At 51.1% G+C, this 23,947-nt stretch overlaps 1 protein-coding gene across 3 annotated transcripts in view; it reads right to left on the bottom strand.

Annotated features, from left to right (window-relative positions):
- The window catches only part of KSR1 (kinase suppressor of ras 1), a gene marked incomplete at both ends in the record, with an annotated part of 148,380 nt that overhangs the window by 26,835 nt on the left and 97,598 nt on the right, over nt 1–23,947 (bottom strand). For all 3 annotated transcript variants that reach the window (XM_084239245.1, XM_084239246.1, XM_084239247.1), the window contains 6 exons: nt 1,287–1,393; nt 1,495–1,556; nt 3,016–3,099; nt 6,244–6,333; nt 10,611–11,070; nt 15,481–15,628. In XM_084239245.1, coding sequence (XP_084095371.1) covers nt 1,287–1,393; nt 1,495–1,556; nt 3,016–3,099; nt 6,244–6,333; nt 10,611–11,070; nt 15,481–15,628 — 951 coding nt within the window. The remainder of the gene's footprint in view (nt 1–1,286; nt 1,394–1,494; nt 1,557–3,015; nt 3,100–6,243; nt 6,334–10,610; nt 11,071–15,480; nt 15,629–23,947) is intronic.

Raw genomic sequence — 23,947 nt, 5'->3', positions numbered from 1 at the left:
TCTTGGCAGGCCCTAAAGGCTCTGGGGTGCATGGTGGACTCTGGAACCCACACCACTGACGCAGTGGGCCTCCCTGTCCAAGGATGGCAATGCCCCTGGTTATCACACTGAAGGGGCAAGAGGGAGCTGGCTTCACTGAGCTCCGTGCTCGCCATTCACACTCAAGGCTCTAGTTCCTCATCCAGCTCCTGTAGGCAGGGCCAGGCCAGCAGGCAGGGAGTGGCCACCGGGCAGGCTGAATCCCAGCTCCCCCACCTGTACTGGCATGACCTTAGACGAACCACCCCACCTTTCTGAGCCACAGTGTATTGTCTACAAAACAGGGGCATCAACTGCGGCCTCGCAGAGTCGTCCAGTGGCTCCAGGTTTCAGTACAGAGGATCCCTGACCACGTACTATGTGCCAGGCACCCATGCAGGCACCAGGGCCCCAGAGGGATGCGACAACATGCCTTGCCCTCCAGTCTCCAACCCGTCAGGGAGACAGAAAGCAAACACCAGAAGGGTGAGTGCTACATGCGACATCAGGAGCAGAGCCACGCTGGGGAGGGCAGGGCAGTGAGAGCCTGCCCATAGGTGTGTCCAGGCGAGGCTCCCTGGGGGGGCTGGAAGGGTGCTTCAGAGAGTGGACCAGCAGGCACAAAAGCCCCTGGGCAGGACTGGGCAAAGCCCATTTGAGCAAGGAAGGGCAAGAGGGAGCACAGTGGGAGGTCAGGGAGACAGGGGAACCTGCAAAATGCCTGGCACCTGGGAGCACATATTAACTGCTAGTCATGTTCTAGTAAAGACCACAAACAGGGGATACTGGGCAGATGATACCCCGTCACTGTCCTCAGCAACACGAGAGACAGGCACCCCCAGAAGTGGGTAGTTGGAGGGCCAACGAGGTGCATGAAGGAAGGGGAGTCTGAGTGGGTCTGGAGGGTAAGGACTGGGTGTCCAGGTGGGCAGAAATACAGAAGCAGAGGCCCAGGGCATGTGTGGGTGAATGTACACAGTGAGTGAGGGGGTGCAAGGATGGTGCATGGCTGGGGTACACTTGGTATAGGACAGGTGCAGAAACACTGCTGGCCAGGCATGGAGTGGGAGTTGGGGCCCGGTGATGGAGCAGGAACCTGCTGGCCTGTGGCAGGCTGGAGACAGTACTGGCTAAAAGGATGGCAGGTCCCCAAGGTCATGGAGGTTAAGTTACCCCTGTGAATTGAGCATCAGTATCCCTGCTCGGAGACCGAGGCTCCAAGAAGGCAAGGAATTCATTCAGGGTCACCAGGCTGTCACTTACTGTACCTTCTTTGTCAGTGCTTTGGGGAGGGTTCCAAAATGGGGTTCAGCCGCTCTGTCCACTGGATTGTTGATGTCTGAAGGAACAGATTCTGTCCTCCGAAGTTTAGGTACTGCTTAAAAAGAGGGAGACCCATCAGCAGGGAACAGCTCTAGTGAAAAAAGATTCACCCCAAATCCAAAAGGCAGTAGAGGGAAGGGGCAGGAAACTCACGTGGAAGGAAGGATATTCTACAGGCAGGTGCTTCTTTTGTGCACTTGTTATGGCATTTCAACCTGGGGAAGAAGCAGGGTCAGGGTACAGAGGGCCACTGGGGTCTCCTGGGCCTGACCTGGCAACAATGTGCAAGATACCCCACTTTAACAGCCTCGATTTCTACAGCTGTGCCAACAAGCAGTGGCACCACTGTGTAGAGCATCCTCACGTTAACAGTACCAGCAGCTCCTATCAGCTGAGCATCCATCAGACACCCACTATTGTCTACCTAGTCTTCACAGGAGAGCAGTTATACCCATTTCGACTTCTCCTGTGTGGGGCACCTATCTATCTCTTTTCTGCAGAAAAAGATGGCTCTCCATCCATGTTCAGAAAGCTCAAGATAAATCTGAACTTACAAAGAAAGATGAATTTGGAGAAAGTCTGTACTCCACCAAAGGCCCCCCAGCATGCAAGAGGTAGTACCCCAGCACAGGGCATGCAATCTGAGGGACAGCAAGAGTGGAAAGAGCTGGGTTTTGGTCCTGTCTGCTCTACTGCCCCTGATTCTCAACCAAACATCATGACAGTGGGGGCTCTGCCAAGCTTACACTGCAATCCCAGGAGAGCACGGGCTCAGAGGTCATCCTGTGCTCTCTGCATGAAAAGCACTACCTGAAGGGAAGCTGGAGGTACCCAATTTACAAATAAATGGTCAGGAGCCAGCATATCCAGACTAGTGAGAAAGCTCTGGCCTCTCCTTGGTGGTCAGGAGAGGCACCAGGAAAATGCAATATATTCAACCAACATGGACAAGATCCATCACCTACAATCTGGCTGGAGCCCAAGGGCTTTTACGCATCCTAGTTTAGATTTTCAGAGCAATCCTGAGGGACAGAGACCTGGAATCTTCTTCCTCAATGTATAAATCAACAAAAATTGGGCCCAGAAAGGGCAAGCACCTTGCCCCAGGTCACCCAGCAATGCTAGGGCAAAGTTAACAAGTAGTACAGGCTCCAGGTCCACACTCCATTAGGGGCAGGCAGAGGCAGGGAACAGGCTCTGCTTATCCCACACTTGCCCTTCTTTCCAACTAGAAACTATAATAGTTGGAAAAAAATTGAAGCTGTAGATTTACAGAATCTACCTTGTCCCCTCTGTCAATACCATGAGCTATCTGAGTTTACCACCAACTGTGTCCTGCCCATGTGTGCTAAAATGTAAGGATGAACCTCAGAAGTCCTTCCAGTGTACAAGACGGTCCTCCCATTCTTCTCTGCCTTTGTCCAGGATGCTCCCTTGGCCTGGAATTCTCTTTCCTCCCTGGACTACCTAGCCATACTTCAAAGCCCATTTCAAATATTCCCTTCTTCTGGGAGTGCCTTACTCTCTGGTGGGTTGAATGGGTTAACAGTATGTTTAGGGGCACTCCTTTGAACTCTGACTTGACCTTAGATAAGGAATCAAGTAGCCGGCCTGTTCCTAAAGTCAAAGCGTGAAGATGGCACCCTGCCTGGCCTCCCACTCAGCGCCCATCACCTGCAATGCTTGCACTTCACTCCAAACATCATGCTCTTCTGGCACACATGGCAGACCTGAGACAGCCAGGACTTGGTGGAGAACCTGCAGGGGGACACAGGAAAGAGCTCACGTGGGCCAGGAGGCCAGGGCATGGTCAGACAAGAGTTCCCAGACAGCCCTAGGGAAAGCAGGGGACTTGGTTCCAACTCAGAGCTCCGGCAGTCTCTCCCAGGGAGAGGAAGGACACCCGGGGGCCATGGTTCCCTCCCCCTCCCCATTTTCACCCAACATTCAGACTTCCCCGCCACAAAGTCATCTTGTCAAAACTCCACATCAGTGTGGCTGCTCACCAGCCCGCCGGCAATAGCAAGGACAAGTGTGTTTATCCTTTGACCCAGCAATTCTAAGAATTTATTCAACAGGGCGCAGGGGTTAAAGTCTCAGCGCTATCAAGCTATCACCAGCCACTGTGACATGAGTTCAATCCCCAGCCAGGAAGCTAAGCCACATGGCACAGCAAACCTCTCCTGTCTTACCTTCTGCTCCCCTCAGCGGTGTATTTCAGTAGATTCGCCTGTTCTGATCCCCACTCTGTCTCCAGTGAATCCTCTCATCCCCCACCCCTCTAAACTACACCCCAGGTCTTGTGTGCATAAATAAATAAAAATAAATCTTAGAAAATTATCCAACAGATACTACTATGGGTGTGAAATGACATGCAGATAAAGTTACCCCCTGCAAGTCTGTAGCAGTTAAAGGCTGAAGACACCTATGGCATTGAGGTGACTAAACTCGCTAAGGTACCATCTAGGCATACAAATGAACACTGTGCTGCCAGAAAATAAATAAGCTCTTTTTGTGCAAATACAGAATGATCTCCAAATTACAATGTCAAGGGGGGGTGGGGGAGGAGTAAGGCACAACACTGTATGAGCCCATTTAAATGAAGTACAGGAAAAATTAATTGATCATGACCTCTGGGAGGCCACACCATCAACTGGGTGGAACCACAGACAACTCCGGGGGTGCCGGGACACTGGACTCGTCATCCAGCTGGTATGCGTGGGTGTAACACATGTCAACCCATGTCAAAAGTTATTTTAATGACTGTCAAGTCATTCACATGCTAAGCACTAGATAAAGTGAAGCGCAAATAAAATGAAAGCAAAGCATAAAACTGTGTATAATACATGCAGTATTTGTGTGAAAATAAAAAAGGAGGCGGAAGAACATACATATGTATTTGCTTGCATAAAAATATCTCTACAAGGACACACAAGAAACTAAGATCTGCTTACAGGGGGCCGGGGGGCTGGGAACAGCATGCGAGGGGATTTTTCTCTATTTATACTTCTTGAATTTTGAACGTATGAATGCATTTTTCACTCTAAACTAAACCGAAATTAAAATAAAAACCACGTGGGATAGAAGAATGGGGGCTGAGTAGGTGGTGTCCTCCAGAAAAAGGCCCAAAGCCTGGCCATAGGGTAGGATCCAAGGGCAGAAAGAACTGATATTTTTGGAGAAAGTGACTTTTAAAGACATAGGGCATTGTAACAGCAAAGAGCAACAGTATTTGGGGAGCAGTCTGCAATGCACCCATAAGCATCAGCTCACTTGGTTTTTATACCACTCACCACCACCCCCCCCCCCCCCCCGGAGTTAGGCAGGTCCGTGATAGTACATAGACAAGAAAACCAGCTCTGAGAGGTTAAGGGATGTTCTCAAAGTCACATAGCTGTGTGTTGTGCAGTGGGGGCTAGACCCCAGGTTTCTGAACAAAGTTGCATGGCTTCTCTGAAAGACCCAGGGGCAGAGTGTGAGGGAGAGCTCTGGGCTTGAATCCTGCCAGCTGCTGGCTATGGGAGGCCTGGAGCCCATGCAAATGGGCCGACAGGCCAACCTCATGGGGATTCTGGGGACGACCCCATATGTGCCGTGTCATTGAGGGGCGCCTGCAATGTGAAGGCGGCACTTGAATGTCACTGTCTCCACCTAGCCAAGATGGGTGTTTCAGGGTGGGGCGGTGGCCTGAGACAGGGTGCCTACCTCCCTGGGGTGCCTCATTAAGGAGTCCAAACTCCATCTCCCTGGGACCCACATTCTCTTCCCCTCTGGGCTCAGTGGTATCTGAAATGTTACCCACTAGGTACGGCCTCAAATCCCCCATTAAAGCAGGCACAGTCAAGACAAAAATGAACAGGTATCACCTGCTGGTCCTGGTGTCTCTTGGGTAATGCTGGCCTCTCTTGGGCTGGAGTGAGAGGTGAAATGCCACATGATGCACGACACCCTTTTCATTCTTGGGACAGGACAGGAGGAAGCCCCATTTTCAGAGGGAGAAACTGAGGTGTGGAGTTACTGCCTATAACTCCAGGGAAGAAGTGGGCTCCTGGCCCGTTGGGTCTCAGGAAGATCACACTTGGCACGATGGCCATGGCGAGGGAGGCACTGGGACCTTCGGTCAGAGAGCCAGCTTGTGTGGTGCCGGGCACTGTCCTCCCCAAGGCTCTGGGGTACAGACACCCCAGCCTGACAAGACTCCAAGTAGAGGGGCCTGAGTGTCAGCTAGCGGGCTCCAGCACTGTCTTACCAGCAGTGGCATGACCCAAGCAAACTCACAACTCACACTCCATGGGGGAAATGAAAGCCTTGGCAAGTTGCAAAGCTCCTGACAAGCACTCCTTGTGGTGTTTACTGCTGCCTGCAAACATGGAGCCAGAACGCCGGCTCCCAAGGCACCATATGGGGTGAAGGGGTGCGGCTGAGGCCTGTTGTTTGCAGCACACGCCAGCCTCACAGCCTCGACAGTGCTGAGGCCAAGCCCTCTGGACAGTCCAAGTGATGAACCCACAGCCGCGCTCCCCACATGCACGGCGCTGCAGTCCTTGGAAGTGGTTGGAAATCCAGGCTGCCAGGCCAAGAGCGGTAGGGATGGGACCACGGGCCTGGGTGTCTGAAGTTTCACATGTTCTATGGGGCTTTGATGTGTTAGGAAGCTCTCAGCTCCTCCTCCCTGAGATTGGGACCTTTCTCCTGGGACCTGTATTCCGGGAGGGGAAACAAGTGGTTCCCTCAGCAGAGAGGGAAGAGACCCACGGAGGGACTGAGGAGGAGCGAGCAAGCCCATATGCCATGGGGACAGGCAGGCTGCGTCCAGAGGTGGTAGAGATGCCTCCCATCTCAGTGAGGGCTCTGGTGTGTGTCCCAGCTGTGTCCTCCCTACCCCGGGCTGGCGGGACCTACCTGTGTGTCACTGATAGCCCGATGTCCCTTCGTACCATCTGTGGGGATCCGTGTGGGAGATCTGCAGGGAAAGAGGCCAGGTCGGGGAAGCTGAGGAAACCCCAACGGGACAGCTCATACCTGTGACTTTCCCTTTCAGAGATTACAGGCGAGATGGGTGAGGTGATTCACTGCATAGCAGAGCCACATTTCCCTGAACCTATATCCATGAAAACAGGGATGAGCCACTCTATCCCAGGGACTCAGTGTGATTAGCCTCACGAATGGCCTGCTTCTCTGGTAATGTCACGGTCTGGCCTCTGGGATGGTTCAGTCTGCCATCTCTGCACAATTTCTAGCTCCAATGGAAGCTGGGCTTGCGAGACAGAAGGAACAGCAGAGGTGGGGCTACAAGTCTCCCACATTCCCCATCTCTTGCACTCTCTCATGGATGCACTCACAGGTACATCCAGGTTTCAAGAGCTTAATTCTGGCCACTTTCTGTTAAGTGGGCAGAAGCTGCCTGACCTGTAGAGGAGGGATGGAGGCTGATTATCCACATAGCACATCCAGTGCCTTTCCAGCCAGAAGCACCTTAGAATCTTGCTCTGAGAACCCCCGTCAGATCTCGAAAGGCAGAGTGAGGACAAGGTGAAGTGTGACCTCATTCGCACATGGCACATCTGAGCCTTTGGGAAGTCTCAGGCCATAAACTCTCCTGCCTGTCCTCCTCAAGGGCATCCTGCTCTCCCTCTTCTAACCCGGGTACCCCCATAAGAACAGGCTCCTGATGTTCATGGCACTGCATGGAGGAGCACCCTCTAACCACCACAGCCCACAGATTTAACCCCTGCCCTCTCCTCCACCATATGTGTATCCCCACACCTTTATCTCCTCTCCACCCCCTTCCACCCATATTCAACTCTGCCTCTCTCCTCCTGGAATAGGGGCTCTCAACTGTGTCCATGGATGGGGCTTCAGGGGTTCTGAGAACTCTCTGGATTGGTAATCAGAATGCTGTAGGCTCTTCCCTGCAAAGAGTCTAGACTTTCATCGAATTTATCAAAGGGATCTGTGACCCAGAGTTCAAGAAACAGCACTCAAGGGGTCTCTGACCATCTCATGCCCTCTGAGTCAGCAGCATCCCCCCTCAAAAGTCACTGTGCCCCTGGGTACTGAATGCAGCTGGGCATACAGCTGATGCTCTTTAAGTGCTGGTTCACTTAAGATCAAGTACCAACTACCCAACCACAAGGAGATGGGGATGGGCACTGACTCCTTCGACATCAAGCAGAGTTTGATTGGGACCAAAAGGCCCTTTGCTACATATCCCTCCTCCTCCCCCCACAGTGATTGAGGAACCCACAATTGTACCTCTACAGCTTCCTCCCCACATCTGCTAGAAAGCGGACTCCTCTCAACTCCCTCCTGAGCAACCCCATCTCAGTCAGCAGCCATGGCCACCAAAGGCATGGCCAAAAAGGGGTTACTAATCTTGAGAATAACAGATCATGGGAAAATGAGATTTCAATTATCTGTCACTAAACACAAACTAAGATTGATTTGTAGTGTTTGCCACAGCCATGGGATAGAAGGAACGTGAGCTGGCACATGTGATAGGCACCATCTGTCTCTGATTCAGATGAAATAGGGGTAGGGCCCAAAGGTCTCATCCTGTCTTCCTGACAACCTGGGAAAGCAGCCTCACTGCCGTGGTCCCTACAGCACTACAGTGACTAGGAGGAGGCTATGGCAGGGGTGCAGGTGCTGGATGCTGGCCAAAGCTCTGTGATGGGCCCTGGGGGCACCTACCCGTGCTGTGGGGAGAGGGAAGTGTGGCCTCCCTCCTACTCTCCCTATGCCTCCCCGCTGGTCTGGCAACCAGCTACAGTCCAGCAGTCACTGCCTGCTCTCCCTGCTCCTACCCTCAAGACCTTGTCCACAGCCTCATTGCACTGCTAAACCAGCTCAGGAGAGTACAGAAATAAACTGCTATTTTGCTCAGGTAAAAACCAGAAATCTCTGCATTTCCACTCAGACAATTAAAAGCAGACTCCAGGGGCAAGGCTGTTTCCCTCTGACTCATGAGAGACAAGCCTCACAGCATAGCCATGTGCAAGAACCTGCTCTCAACTTCAGGTGCCCAGGCTTCCTCTTCCCCCTCCAAAGGCCTCGGGTACCCTTCTATGTCTCTAAGCCTCATTCAGAGTTGAGCTGTACTCATGCCTCTGGGCGGGCCCCTGGCCTGAAGAGAGGGGTCCCAAGACATCAGCTGGGGTTCTGTGGATGGCTGATGTCCACCCATATCGGCAGCCCCTCCCTGAAGCACCATGTGCACCAACAGGAACACACCCCCTGCCACTGAGGGTGCCTACAGGGATGGCAAGGTGGAGACAGGGTCTGCCGTGGGGTCTGCCACAGAACCTGATGTTCTTGAGGTCTCTGCTTTGCAAAGAGCAACTGCTGGATGGGATGATGCCACCTTATCATCTTAAGGCCACCTGTCCGTGCATTATTTCATGAGGTGGTTACCAGCATCTCTGCTTCTGAACTGTGGAAAGGCTGAGTAGACTAAGAGAAGGTCTTAGAAATCCACCCCTGATGGGGACAGCAACAAACACGACTCCCGAGTGGCACAGGGGATGAAAATAAATCACTCTTACCAAACCTGGAGGAGACAAAAAGAGAGAAAGGAGGATTATGGCTGCCTCAGCGTGCTCCCCAGAACATCACCTTTTGGGAGTGAGTGACAGGACAAGGAGCTTTGAGTCCTTGGGGTAGGGGGCCAGACTGGCTGAGTGGGGAATCCCTGAACTCTCTAAGGGGACATATCCTCAATGGGAAGGATTAGAAATGCCCTCTTTGGGTCCTCCTAGTGGGCCCTGAAGCTACACCTCAACACATTAGCTTATCTCAGCTCTGCTAGTTCCCCAGCATGGCAAGGAGAGGTCTCTCTACTTCACAGCTGAGTCTCCCAAGGTCGTGGGCCCATAAATGGGGGAGGAGGAGCCTGTCCAAAGCCCTAGGAGGAGGGGATGCAGGGTCCAGGCAGGAGAAGGGGTCAGTGTGTCACAGAGGATGTGGCAGGCAGGCAAGGAGAACAGTCTGAGAGCATGAAGGTGGTCCCCTAAAGAGGGCCTGGTGGGAACATGCCCTGAGCAATGCCTGGGGGTGAGGAGTACCGTCCTAGGGGTAGAGAGCTGGGGAAAAACCCGGCCTTCCAGGCTGCCCTCAGGGGGAGGCCAACTGGGTGGCCTGAGTATCCATGTGAGAGCTGGTTCTGGTGGCTCTGTGAGGACCCGGCTCAGAATCCCAGGGTCTGAGTCCAGCTCAGCAGTTGCGGGACCTGAGGACTGGTGTGGTCTGTCTGAGGCACTGCTCTGTGCCAAGAGCCATAATGTGACCAAAGCCTTCCTGATGCTCTTCTCAGGAAAAAATGAGAAGGAGATGCACTGGGTTTCACCTACTAAGAGGCCCTCTGACTGACCCCAGTCCAAATGTCTACACAGTGTTCTCTGGGAGAAGAAGATCCAGAGGGGGAGTAAAGCCGCAGTCTCCCAGCAGGCCTCTTTTTCCCATAAGGAAACCAGGAGCGCCTGCACCGGGACAGGGCAAACAAGTCCACTCAAGACCAGAAAAGGGGTGTCCATGTCAGGAGAGAAGCCTGGTGTCCCAAGCTCCAAAGGTACAACAAGGTGGGAAGCACAGAAATAAAATTCATCCCTGCCCACAAGTGTACACTGATGGGGGTGATCTTTATAATAACAAAAATAACTATGAACTGAAAGTCTATCAAGAGAGAAAAGCTAGTTCAACTATACACTGAAATGATATTGAAAAGTTTAAAGACAAGGTAGTTGGAATATTTAGCGATAAATACTGACTGATAAGCTGTTGGCTCCCGAAAGAGGAAATGGGTTACTGAGGAGAAAAGGTAGGGGGTTAAGTTTATACCGTATCCCCCTGCAAAGATGAACTGCAGGAGCTACAAAGTTTTTGCATTTTGGACCCTGTGCCTGTTACACCTACTAAAAATACAGAGAGAATTTTAAAATAAAAAAAGAGTAAGGTATTTTAGAATATCCCGGGAGGTTGGTCGTTACTGCAGCATAACCTAGCCTGTGCTGACTGATATACTGTGTGACTGCATGTTTGAGTGTCTGTGTGTAAATCAAGAAATCTAGGATTCAGCCCCCAAACTGTAAAGGTAATTTGGGGAGTGGCCTGAGTAGTTGGGATACCTTTCACTTTTTACTTTGCATATTTCTATATGGGTTGCTTTTATCTGGCCTTTTTATTTTAAGCCCATATTACCTTTACAATGAGAATATCACAGTAAAAACTTTCGATAGATGGCAAGCTCAGCACCTGCTGGCAGGAACGCTTACCTCATTGGGGAGACCTCATCAATGCGGTTCCCCAGCTGAGACTCGTGGGACTTGCTCCGTGTGAGCGTGGGGAAGCTGGGAAGCAGCTGGAAGACCTTGCGGCTGGGTGGGGGCGGCGTCCGCGGAGGCTTGGGCTTGGTGTGCCGTCGCAGCTGGGGCGTGGTGGGGGGGGTGATGAAGTTATGCAGGGCACGGGGAGTCAGCCGGCCACTGGTGTGCAGGGGGAGACAGGTATCTGAGAGGCCCTCAGTGAGACCAGGGTTTAGAGAGTCCGAGGCAGGCAGCGTCGACACAGAGACAGAGCGGGGACCCTGGGCACTGCTACCCATTCTGCCAAGCTGGGAACTCCCCAGGGGCCAAGGCAGGCTGGCTGCTGAGAAGGTGTCCGAGGAAGACCCTGAGCCACTTTCCCGCCGAGCATCCAAAGAACTCCAGCCTGAGTCTTCTTTATGCTCCCCTCCTGTGAGCCAAGAAGTCAAGTCACAGATGGCTGAGGCTAGAGGTATTTACAGGTGAGGTGGTTAGGGCCCAGATAGGCTAAACAGCTTACCCAAGGTTGTACAGTTCCTTGGTAGAAGGCTTCAACTACTAGTTTCTACCTTGTTTTCAAAGGCCTGTCTCACACATTATATTCTGTGCTCTTTAGTTGACCTTAGGCTACTAGCACAGATATACTGTCCCACTTCATACAGACAAAAAATGAGGCAGAGAATAGCAGGTGTGTGGGGTGCATGCCAGAAATCCCTCCAGTCCTCCCTGCCAAAGTGGACAAACTAGGGACCTCAGAGAGGGAAGTGATGGCTGATCTTAATCAGTTAGGAAAAGGAAGCTGGGGTGTGTGAAGGAAAAGGCCACTTCAACAACATTCAAATGTCAAGAAAAGGGGCTGTCTCAACCTTCCAATAGAAAACAGCCTTGGGAATTTGCTAGAAAAGAGACCCAGCTAGAAATTCACTTCCAGGCCTCCCTGGTGGTGCAAGGGGTTAAGCACCACACTATGAAGCAATTCGCAGCCTCTGCAGCACGAGTTCAATCCCCAGCTGGCCAGGGAGCAACCCACATGGCAAAGCAGACCTCTCGGTCTCCCCCGCTGTTCCCCTCAGCAGTGTATTTCAGTCCGTCTGCCTGTTCTGCTCCCCGCCTTGTCTCTGGTGAATCCTCTCACCACCCACCCACCCCTCAGCATCTCTGGCCTGTACCCGAGCTCTTGTATGCATAAATAAATACATCTTAAATAAAAAAAAAAAAAAGTCACTTCCTTCTGAGAGGAGCCTGTCCCCGCCATGACCCTTTGTCTGAGCCCCCAGGACCTGGAGGGTCTGTGTAGTTCCAACTCAATGGCACAATCTGTTCATTCATTCAAGTGTACGCTGGATGCTTGGAGGGAAGGTATAAAAGAGATGTACGGGCTGCATCCAGAGAGCCCAATGAGGGTAACACTCACTTGGACAGACGTCTGGTGACTGAGGGACTGCAAAGGAGGAGGACCTTAAATAGCCTGGGGACTCAGGAAGGCTTTTCAGGGGAGGTGGCACCTGGGCTGAGCCAGTTAGGGAAGAAAGGTGGAGCAACTGAACTGGCAGAGTGGATAGCACATGCCAAAGCAGAGGGCACGGGGCACCTTCCCACAACTGCAAAGAGCTCTGTGTCCTTGAGAGGTCAGGATGAGTCAGGGAGAAGCAAGAGATGAAGTTGGAAGGTCAGCCCACGTGGGGCCAGCTCAGAAGGGTCTTGCAAAGGATTTTAGGTTTGACCTTACCAAAGAGGCAGGGGAAAAGAATCCTATCTGCAGACCTACTCATGGGGAAGAAGACATCTCCCCTTCGTCATACTGGCCAATGAGCAGAAACTACAGAAAGGTAGATATTGACTGAAGATAAAATGTACTTTCACACTGCTTTATTCTTTGTACCTCAATCTTCCCAGCACAGCGATGGTACTGAGATTCAAAGAGGCACATACATTGCCAAGGTCAGACAGCTAAGCCCCCACTACTGCACAGGGCCTCCTCCCACAAGACCATCAATTTTGACTACCCTACAGTGGCACAGCATTGAGAGGTAATGAGCTCTCCATCATTAGAGGTGATCAAGCCCACTCAGTCATCCATCAAGGACGATGGGGAAGGATTAGCCTTTACAATTCTTAGGGTTCCTAATACATTCCATCCAGCCAGCCTTCTTCCTACTTCACTGCATGGTGAGTTTTCTATTCATTGATCACCTTGGTGGAATAAATTGCTCAGACTTTGTGTTCCTTTTGTTCTTTGAGCTTGCTCCTTTAGAACTGCAGCCAAGATTTATACTTTAACTTATATATTAGCTATAGAAGGCACACATTTCCTATTGAAGGGATTAAAAGATAAGTTCCATAAATCCACAGGTAAGTCTACCATCAAAGGAAGTAAGCCCCAATTTTCCAGATTGCCTATTCAATCACCATTGCTTCGAGCCAGCTTCAGACTATGCATGCCAACACCAGACAACTGGGAGAGGATACCCAAGCATGACTCTCAGGTCACTCAGTAGGAAAAGCTCTGGGATTGATTAGTGATGTCTGTCACTGATGAAGCACAGGAAGTATCAGCAGGTATGATTTTTTCCCCTATTCAACCCCACTGGCACTGAGAACCACCCTTCAGTCATCTTTTTTAAGACCACAAGGGAGATGACATCAACATTTTCCATCACACCACAGTCCTAATGCTGGCAGAGTACCTAATGAGGGCCAGGTTCTGGTCTAAGCACTTGACCTGAATTCATTTCACCTTCACAATAATCCTACAAGGGAGTTGTCATTACTACCATATACAGAAAACGAGGAAAACGAGGCACAGTGGGGTTAAGTAACTAACCAAGAGTTCAAAGTGGCCAAGCAGAGTGGTCCCAGCAGTCTGATTCCACAGTTCCTCTTTACGACAACCAGACTGCTCTCATCAAATCCTGTTGAATGCAAGGAAGATTGTGACTGCATGACCTAAGACTGGTGCTCACTGGTGCCCACTTTGTGCCTAATAGGTGTCCTGAAGTATGATCACCACTGGGTAGACCCATCTGCACACATCCTGGCCTGTTGGGATGTAGGATACCACAAGCTGATATCAAATGGGAAGGCTGGATCTGGCAACGAGCCTCTCCCAGGGGCCTCCTCCAGGCAATAGTGGAAGAAGCACCTTTTGAAGAAGGAGCCTCATGCCAGGGGTAGGACCTAGGAAATCACCCAAAACCTTCTTGTAGCTTTACAAAATGAGCTTACCACTATCTCTAAGGGATGTTGCCACATGTTTATCAAGTGCCTGGCACTCAATAAATAGTGCTTAATAAATTAGTGACCTCCATGTCCCAGCATCTAGAATGGGAAGACAGCAGCCTTCTAAACACAAATGGGTCACCACCACTTGACAACCAGCTTCTCCACAATTCCTTATAATTCAGGCATGGGAGGGGAGCTGACAAATTACCCCAAGATTAAAGCTTGGGTGCCAAGTGTTTTTAAACTTCCACAACATGAAAACAACTCAACCACCTTTAAAACCCAAGATTCAAATCCCAACTCTGCCATGGGCAGCTGTATGTCCATGGCTCAGTCCCCTCCCTCCCTGGCCCAGTCTTCTCCTCTGTCAACTGTAGGGACAAGAATGCTGCCCATGTCTTCTTCATGTTTATTTTATTTTTTTAAAGATTTATTTTATTTATGCATACAAGAGCTGAGGTATAGGCCAGAGGTGTGGGGACGGGGTCGGTGAGAGGATTCACCAGAGACAGAGTGGGGAGCAGAACAGGCAGATCTACTGAAATACACTGCTGAGGGGAGCAGCAGGCACAGCAGAAGAGGTCTGCTACGCCATGTGGGCAGCTCCCTGTCTGGCTGGGGGATCGAAGTTGTGCTGCAGTGGCTGCGGACAGTTTCATAAGTTGTGTCTTAACCCCTTGCACCACCAGGGAGGCCCCTTCATGTTTATTTTTTGGCACAGGTTGGGAGACATGGTGTGTCAAGGTTTTCTGAACTGAGTGAAGCTCTCTACCTTGAGCTTTGTGTTCAAAGACAGACTAAGTACAATGGGGCCAGGGAAGAAATTTAAGCCCAATCCTCGCTGGGGAAAAAAAATCAAGAGAAAGATCAAACTCCTTAAGCCTCAGGCTGCCAGAGTTAAGACAGGTGGCTCAGAAAATTAAAAAACAAGGCTAATTCCATTCATTAGCTCATTTTAAAGCCTCATCTGTGAGGTAGTGGGAGTTAAGTCAGGCATTTAAAGCTGTTTCCAAGGCAAGATCTAGAAAGCCTGCAAATAATTCCCAAGGAACTTGTCATAATGTCCGGATTACACACTTAGCCTGGGGCAGCCGCATACATGCTCAAAGCTGAAACACCGCCCAGTTTCTCTATCACGGTTGACTCAGGCTAAGCCGACATCAGTCTGTGCCAGCCCATGGGGACAGGAGGGTGGAGGGCTGGGAGGAGCTGGGAGGGGGAGCTGGCATGCAGGGAGCTGGCAGTTTCATAGAGCTCACAGATGTGTGCCAAAGAGCAGGAATCATGAGGGTCTGGCCAATAGTAAACCAGCTAACAATGGCTAAAGCTTCCCTGGGCTTGTACTGACCAAACCAGTCCAGATTCAAGCACTCTGTCTGGGGGAGCCTCTGTGGCAGCTCAGGTCCATCACACACCTTTGAGAGTCAATTCTGGCTTTCCAAGCTGCCCCAGAAGCCTGGGCCCACCCTCACCCATCCCATCATCCACTTCAGCAAAGGCAGTGGCCCCCAGAAAACCAGGCCAGGCCTGGGAGAAGGCCATCATGGAGGCCACTGGGGTGGAAGAGAGGGAGCCGTTGGGCTCTGGTCTTGGAGCTGGAGAAGAGGGTGCTACCTACCCAGGCCTGTCACCTTCCGCAGACAGGTGAGGGCATACTGTAGGCGGCTACACTCCTCGGCGTTGGCCCCACAACGTCGCAGTGTCTCCTTTACCTTGGCCTCGTTCATCTCCAGCAGGGCATCCAGCGTGAGCTCTCGAAGGATCTCCTGAGGAAGCACAGAAAGACAGCCAGGGAGTGGTGAGCAGCCAGGGGCCCCAGCAGCCTCCTCATCCTCCTCCTGGCCAGGGCTGGCCTGTGCTGAGTGGCAGGGGCCAGCTGCTGGCAGGGCGGGCCTCCAACAGAGGCCACCACTTGTCTGAGGACACAACAGCCAGTTCTTGCCCCCACCCCCAGTGCCCCCAGAGAGCAGCTGAAGCAGATGCCAAACCCTTGGGGTTGGGGTTGGGACTGGAGTAGGGGGAAGGAAGGACAAACCAGAAAAGTTTTGATGGGGGCATGTTGACCCTCTTTCTTTTTATTCCTCGGCACAGAAAAATGATGAATCATGACAACTTTCTAGAATGACACGTACTTGAGATAAAGATAGCCATTTACATTTTTGTTGTATCTGAATCAGACAAGATAAAGTTCAAATAAAACTGGTTTAACAAGAGAAGGATTAACAAGAACAACCCTCACTAAGCACTGAACAGGCAATAACTCACCCGATGTGATTCTTAGTCAAACTTTACATCCAGCCCCCTTGACAACTGGGGAAAGAGGTCCAGAGGTCATGTGACTGGCCGAAGGTCATTCAGCGAGTGAGAAGGGGGAAGAGCATAACAGGCATGACTACTTCATCCCCTGGTGCTACTCCTGGACTGTGTGACATTACAAGGCAAAGGGAAATTGTCTGAGCAGGCCGAAACTAACCAGAATGTTTTCTCTGGCTAGGGAGGCGATAAGGAGGTCAGAGACCCAAAACGTGTGTGCTTTGAAGATGGAGGGGACACATCAGAAGGAGGGCAGGGAACCACTAGGAAGGCGTCGTCCCCACTGACCAGCAAGGAACGAGGATCCTCAGGCCTCTGGCCAAAAGGAGCAGATTCTGCCAACAATCTGAAGGACATGGATTTAATTCTCCCCAAAGCTTCCCTGTTAAGATGTCAGCCGGGCTGATGTCTTCCTTGGCTTCGGTCCCTGCTAAGCAGGGAAGTTGGCTGAGCTGCAGGGACTTCTCCATCTAATCTTCACTTACTGAACCATGAGCCAATAAATGGGGATGGTTCTAAGCCCCCAGGTATGTGGAAATTTGTTATAAGGCAACAGAAAAATAATACAAGTGGTGAATATTTGAAGCAAGGCCTGATACCAAAGCTTGTGCACCTCAGGGAGGAGGGAGGAACCGCAGCTCTGACTGAGCCACAGGTGATGCCAAGTCTGGTGTACACACGCATAACCATGGTGCACAGCCCTGGCCTCAAGGGGCGCGCAGTGCAGCAGGGCAGCAAACATGAAAACAAGTCACTGCCATGTACACACATACCAAAGAGAGCCCGGAGCCACGGGGCCAGTGTCGAGATGATGTTCCCCCTTCTTTGGCCCTTTTCTGTATTTCCCAGATTTTGTGTAGCAGGGAAGACCAGACATCCCACAACAGTTGATTAATATAAAGTTCATAATATATGAGGATCTAAGCTGATTTTCATGGCTTTTTGGCAAGCTGTGCCTAATTTTATTTTAAGAGTAGTGTTATTGTCAGTCAATGCATGCTCCTGTAAATCTTAGGCTGTCCAAATGAACATGATGATACTGAGAGTCCTTAGGGCAACAGTTTTGGGGGTTTTGAGATTCTTGGGGTCACAGCCCAGGCCTGCCCCTGGTGTCTGGCCATGTCCCTCCCTCCCCACTTTGTGTCTCATCTGCATATTCTTTAGTCTTCAGGGTTGTGGGTGATAATCTCTAGCTGTTTAAGACAATTCATACCAAAAATTAGAAACAAACATCTCATAGCGCCATTATTGCTGGTCATTGGTTTTTGTCATTGGTTGGACAAACCCTTGGTTGTCAGAAATCCTTCCAGATGATAAAACTAAAGCATCACAGGAAACCGTTGTAAGAACAGCACAGAGAGGAGGCTGACTAGCTAATGGACTCTGGGCAGCTTTTGTTCAATCAGTGCATCTTCCTTTATTGCACTCAGTAACACCTTTCACCATAATGCAGTTTTGAATCATTTTCCCACTGTATGCTACGAAACACCATTTGCCACCTGTCAGGGCAAGAACAAATGGTGGTAACAGTGACCTTTACACACCTGCACAAACCACCTGAGCCTTCCCTGGAAGCTCCTTGGTTCTCACCTGTACTTCCCAAAGTCATGAGGACTCAGTAGTTCTCCCAAAGATGAGATTCCTGGATCTGGGTGATTAGGGGTAGGCATGAGGATGGGGCAATCATGAGCCTAGACCATGAGCCTAGAAACCCAATCCCCAAACCATAAAGCAAATAGGATTGTTTGTTGGCATTCCTATCCTCGCCACCCACACCACGTTTTCAGTTTTTCAAACATAACTACATTTATCACTGTTTGTCAGTACAAGACTCCAGGCTTTGGATACCGTCTCCACGCAAAAACAATTCAGAGAGGAGATGACATTAAGCCCATTTACTGAAGCTTAAAGTGACCATGAGGGTAGCCAAGTGGACAACCAGGGCCCAGAACTGAAGCCCAGATATGCCAGAGCTTCAGTTGCCCCACGGTGTCACTGCAACCTTGACAAAGCCTCAGGGTGCAGCAGCTACCTTTTGAGGGGAGTATTTTTCCCAAAGTAAATTAAAGGAATTACTCTCTACCTGTATTCTGGGGAAAACAAAAAGTTATATTGTAAAATACAATATTTTTTTTTTCTCTAGCAAGTGACAACCCCTGAGAAAAAAGAAGAAAGAATACGTTCAAATTCATTCTTTAAAAAAAAACCAAAAAAACGAGGGCCTCCCCAATGATGCAGTGGGTAGAGGCGTGCGCTGTGGAGCTGTCGGCAGCCTCTGCAGCACAGGTTCGATTCCTGGCCAGCCAGGGAGATTCCCACGTGGCGCAGCAGACCTCTCCTGTAGCACCTGCTGCTCCCCTCGGCAGTGTGCTTTGGTCGGTCTGCCTGTTCTGTTCCCTGCTCTCTCTGGTGAATACTCTCACCCTCCCATGCCTCTGGCCTGTACCCCAGCTCTTGTATGAATGAAAAATGAATCTTTAAAAAAAAAATGAAAGAAAGGAATTTCCTTATAGCTTCAAATTAGTTGGGACATTTCTCTCATTCTCCTCAGGCTTCCAAGATTAGTCCACTGTGGGGATAAGGTGATCCCTCCCTCCCATGATTTCTTTTCATGCTCCAATTCAAACCAGGGGTTGGGAAGGCCAACATGGGGGACAGCAGGGGTCAGAGTCGATCCAGGGTGCCTCTTAGACTGGAGTTGTCTCTCCCAGAAAAGATGCAGAGTCCTGGGAAGTGAGCTGGGCAGTCAGTGCTTAGTACACCATCGTCACCCTATTTCTGATCATTCCTCCCACTTTCTAGTTCCACCTCCCTGAAGGGCTGGCTCACGGAACTGGGGAGAGGGGTCACCTGTTCTACCTAAAGCTTCAGTCAGTGGAGCCACCCTCTAGTCAGCTGGTTACCTCGTAGAATAAGCACCTCAAACACAGGGTGCAGAGCCCCATCTTGGAGAGAAAAGAGACCAGCAAGGATGAGGCCTCCTTGATCTCTTGATGAGGTATAGTAAGTCCTCACTTAACATCACTGATTGGTTCTTGGAAACTGGGACTTTAAGTGAAAATTATAACGAAACCAGGTCCTTGACGAGCACTGCATTTGTTAATCAAGGATCTGTTATAGAAGTACTAGAAATACCTCTCTTGTCTGTTTACTAGACAGGAAATTTGACAGAAGCAAGGCAATGTTAATCGAAACCTACCCTCTGCTCCCCACAGCATTAGGGTAGGAGGGGAGGCCATGGGAGGACCCCGGATTTTCTGGTTTTAAAGAAATCTCAATATTTTTAAGTGGTTGATTTTTCACATGATGGCAACTAATGCAGATCTGTGCAGACTAAACAATCACATCTGTGGGTGACATGGAGCCACCAGACTCCAGAACAGAGACCCTGGATGAACACCTTCCAACGGTTTCACTGATCAGTGATGTCTAAGGCTCTTTTTCTATAGGCAAGTGGGGAGAGGTCGGGGCTCAGCAGCAAATGTGCTGGGTGACATATCACAGGGTACACAGGTCTCAGTGAGATACCCACCCAAGAATTTACATGTCAGCAGAGTACCCTTTCAACTCCTATGACTGACTTTAGAGGGGAGGGTGCCTAAGGCATTGCAGTACACCAGTACACCCTAGTAGCCCACTCTCCCCTGTGTGGCGTTACACCACAGTCAGGCTGCTGGTGCCATGCCGGGCTCTCCTGTATCAGAGCTCAAGCAATGCGCGCCCAAGCAACTCAGAACTCCCAGACCTCATACATGGGTGTAACTTGCCCACCCAAGTCTGAGTTAGGAAGTTATTTCTGAGCAATGGCTGGCAACTCATGTGCAAGTTTTCTAGATATTCTCTTAACAAGAAGCGAATTAGGGATTCAGTTTTACCACCTGCTGAAGGTGCACTCACAGGCCTGCTGACAACCAGGCAGGTGAAGCCACTCTGGGGTCCCAGCCCCACTAGGGTGTCCCATTTGCTTAGAAGCAAATAGAAGGGCCTCCCCGGTGGCGCAGCGGTTGAGCACTGGGTTGCGAAGCAGCCCGCGGCCTCTGCGGCACCGGTTCGATCCCCGGCTGCTCCCCGGCCACCGGAGGAGGGTCCCGCATGGCACACAGACCTCTCCTGCCGCCCGCTGCTCCCCTCAGCAGTGTACTTCGGTCCTTCTGCCTGCTCTGCTCCCCGCTCTGACTCTGGTGAATTCTCTCACCCTCCCGGGTTTCTGACTGTACCCAGTGCTTGTATAAACAAACAAACAAACAAATAAATAATACATGCCTCTTTAAAAAAAAAAAAAGCAAATAGAAGATGATAAATTGTCTCAAAGCCAAGGATAGTCGAAGTCTCCCCTGACTGCCATCACAAGTATACCCTGGAGTTCTGGAGGAGGGATGAAGGCTGAATCCATTCTGTTTCAATGAGAATCATTGCCCACCCACCCCAGCTTCTGTCTAAAAAAGAAAATATTAACTGGAGGCCAAGGAAGGAAGACACCGCTGCAGAGCCCACTGAGGGAGGGCCAAACCCTGCCTCCACCAAGTCTCAGGGTTAGTGGGGAGCATGGAAGTGGGGCAGCAAGAACATGGAGCAGGAGCACCATAGACCGCTGGACCCCTCAAGGAGCAGGCTGCTGTCTGTCTTCACCAGCCACGCTTTGTATTTACCAGTAGGTAACACAGTTATTCTTTCTGATAATTATTACAAACACGGTAAGCTGAGCACTGAGGTCACTCCCAGCCTGTGATAATTAAATTTCTGTTCTCTCCTGTCTACAGTGACGGTGGGGATGGGTGGCCCAGCACGGCTGCCACCTCCCTTCAGCAGCTGGCAGCCACTGGTGTCACAGGCCAGTCTGGGTATCAAATCCTGGGACTTCCCAGCAGCCACGGGGCTGCCTGGGGTCTATACTTAGAAACCTGTGCGGCTGACACCAAGAGCTGGCCACACTTGCTGTGGTCAGTCAGGTGGACGATAGAAATGCCAGGGCCTCAACACCCGTGTGGGCCACATACAAGAACCTATCACAAACTCAGGCTAGAATTTGGGTAAAAGTGGATTGAAGGAAGACCAAGAAGCAAACCCATACTCTGTACCTCTGCTGAGCTGTGCCAAAGCACAGGATGGGTAGGTGAGTCCCGTCAGTAACTGCCTCAATCACAGGTGCTAGCACTCCATTTGCAGAACCCAAGTTCCTGGTGTGTGAGGGCAGAGGTACTCCCCAGCTTCCTTGACTGTGGCCTAAGGGCCAGGATCCTTACTACAGACACTGCCCCAGGCATTGGTCACACCAGAGAGGCCTGGGGTAGACCCCTAGACCCCCAAGGGTGGTGATGTAGGACCCTGTAAATTCTCAGAGGCCAGGGCCTGGGGATAAGGGGAGGAGCAGGAGGGGAGGACAGCAAGGGGATCTCCATGGCGGGCCAGGTAGGAGCCACACGCCTTGAATTAGCAAGGGAGCACCTGGCAGCTATTCCTTCCTGCTGTCTCCTCACCACTGGGACTGAGGGGAGGTGGTGCTCAGACTGTGAGGGCCTGGGTAGGGCAGTCTCCTGGGGTTTCCATGGAGATCAGCAGACAGCTTGGGGTTCTGGGTTCAGCCTCATTACTAACCCATCCCTGAGATACTAGGAAAAGCCCTTTCCTGGGAGAAGGGCAAACACATTTCTCTACACCACCTCCCAGTCAACCTAGCATAGCCAAGGAAGGGCTAGATTTGGTCAGGGAACCCTGCACCTGGGGCCAGTGCCTGTCCCTCCAGGCTTTGGTTGTATCATTTATAAAATGAGTGGGTCTGGCTGGATCCATGGCTCTCAACCCTGGCCCCCACCATTGACCCATCAAATCAGAATTTCTAGAAAGTAGAGATCACTAGGCCAGACAGGCAGTGGGGCCTTATGTCTGGCCACAGTAGCCCAGGGCAGGAAGGGTCTAAGAATGTCAAGTTTCAAACGAGATCTGGCCCGGGCAGGGCTGCCTCCCAGGACTGGGCCTCCCACCTGGAGGCATGCACCACTTCCCCTCCACTCCAGCTGAGACCCAGTTCCCAGATATCCCAGGAGATGTCCTCTCCTATACACCGGTGGCCCCTGGTCCCCACAAGGCAGGGTGGGGCTCACAGAGTGGGGAACCAGTATGTACTCCTCAGGGAATAGCTGTCTCTGGCCTAAGTATTGGTAGATCTGGATTCGAAGCTTCAAAAAGATAATGCAGTGATGCAGATCAAAAGTGAGATGATGAGAAAAAAAAAAAAAAGTGAGATGATGAGAAAGGGTCAAGGAAGGGTGAGTGAGGGGTCTTTCTTACAAATCTCCTGGGTACTAGGACCCAGAGGTCTGGCACCACAGACCTGAACCACAGAGGTCTGAGAGTGAAATCCTCCTAACTTCCTGAGATGGGTAATACGGCCCAGAGAGGTAAATAACATACAGCCCAACTGGCAAGGTGGAGGCGTGGCCACCTCTAACTATTAGCCAGCCAGCCTTGCCTGCCCACCGGCTTGCTCTGTGAATTGAGTTCTTCTTCCTAGGACAGACTTTACCTGGCATCACAGGTCACACCTGGCTTTCCTGGCTCCACATCCTGCCCTACCCGCTGCCCAGTTGGGATGAGTTCCAGGGGGATGTCGTCAAAAGCAGCTGCAAGAGGCCTCCCAGGGGGTCTTCTCTCTGCTTCCCTTTCAAGCCTTCAGTTCCTCTCTCACCTCTGGAGGAGGCTGATGCTTCCACCTCTTCCCAGGAGCAGATCTCCAGCCTCTTGGCAGCATCTGCCACAGTCACCACCATCATCCCAAGGGGCTGCCACTGGGCTGGCTATACTCTCCTGACAATCAGCCTGTGGCTGCCTCCTAGACCCACTCTTCTGTAAACTCCAAGCGATCCAGTGCAGGAACTAGCAAACTTATCCTGAACAGTCCACAGAGTGGACATTTTCAGCTTCACAAGCCAAGTGGTGTCTCTCCCAACTACCAAACTCTGCCATTAAGAGTCCCAAGCAGAGCCTCCCTGGTGGCACAGGCAGTTGACTGCAGTGCTGTGAAGCTGTCTGCAACCTCTGCAGTGCCAGTTCCATCCCCATCAGCCTCGGAGCAACCCACATGGCAAGCAGACCTTTCCTGTTTCACCCGCTGCTCCCCTCAGTAGTGTATTTCGTCAGTCTGCCTGTTCTGTTCCCCGCTGTCTCTGGTGAATCCTCTCACCCTCCCATGCATCCGGCCTGTACCCTGGCTCTTGTATAAATAAAACAAATCTTAAAAAAAAAAAAAAAAGAGTCGCAAGCAGGGCCTCCCTAGTGGTGCAAGGGGTTAAGCACAGTGCTATGAAGCTGTCCACAACCTCTGCAGCACAAGTTCGATCCCCAGCCGGCCAGGGAGCAACCCACATGGCGAGGCAGACCTCTCCTGTCTCACCCGCTGCTCCCCTCAGCAGCAGTGTGTTTCAGTCATTCTGCCTGTTCTGTTCCCTGCTCTGTCTCTGGTGAATCCTCTCACCCCATCCCTCCCCGCACCTCTGGCCTGTACCCCAAATCTTGTATGCATAAATAAATAAAAATCTTTAAAAAAAAAAAAAAAGAGTCCCAAGCTGCCACAGACAGCATGTAAACAAAGAGGGGTGGCAGTGTAACAACACAATTGTACAGGCACTGAAACCTGAGTTTCAGACAGTTGGCATTTGTCATGCAGTATTTTCCCTGCCAGCTAAAAATCTGAAACTGTTTGCAAGACTATGCAAAAACCAATGGTGGCTGGCTTTGGCTTGTAGGCTATAGTTTGGCAACCCCTGGTCTCAGGG

Source organism: Talpa europaea, assembly GCF_964194135.1.
Source record: "Talpa europaea genome assembly, chromosome: 7".
Classification (NCBI taxonomy): Eukaryota; Metazoa; Chordata; class Mammalia; order Eulipotyphla; family Talpidae; genus Talpa; species Talpa europaea.
This window is presented reverse-complemented; position numbering and strand designations above follow the sequence as displayed.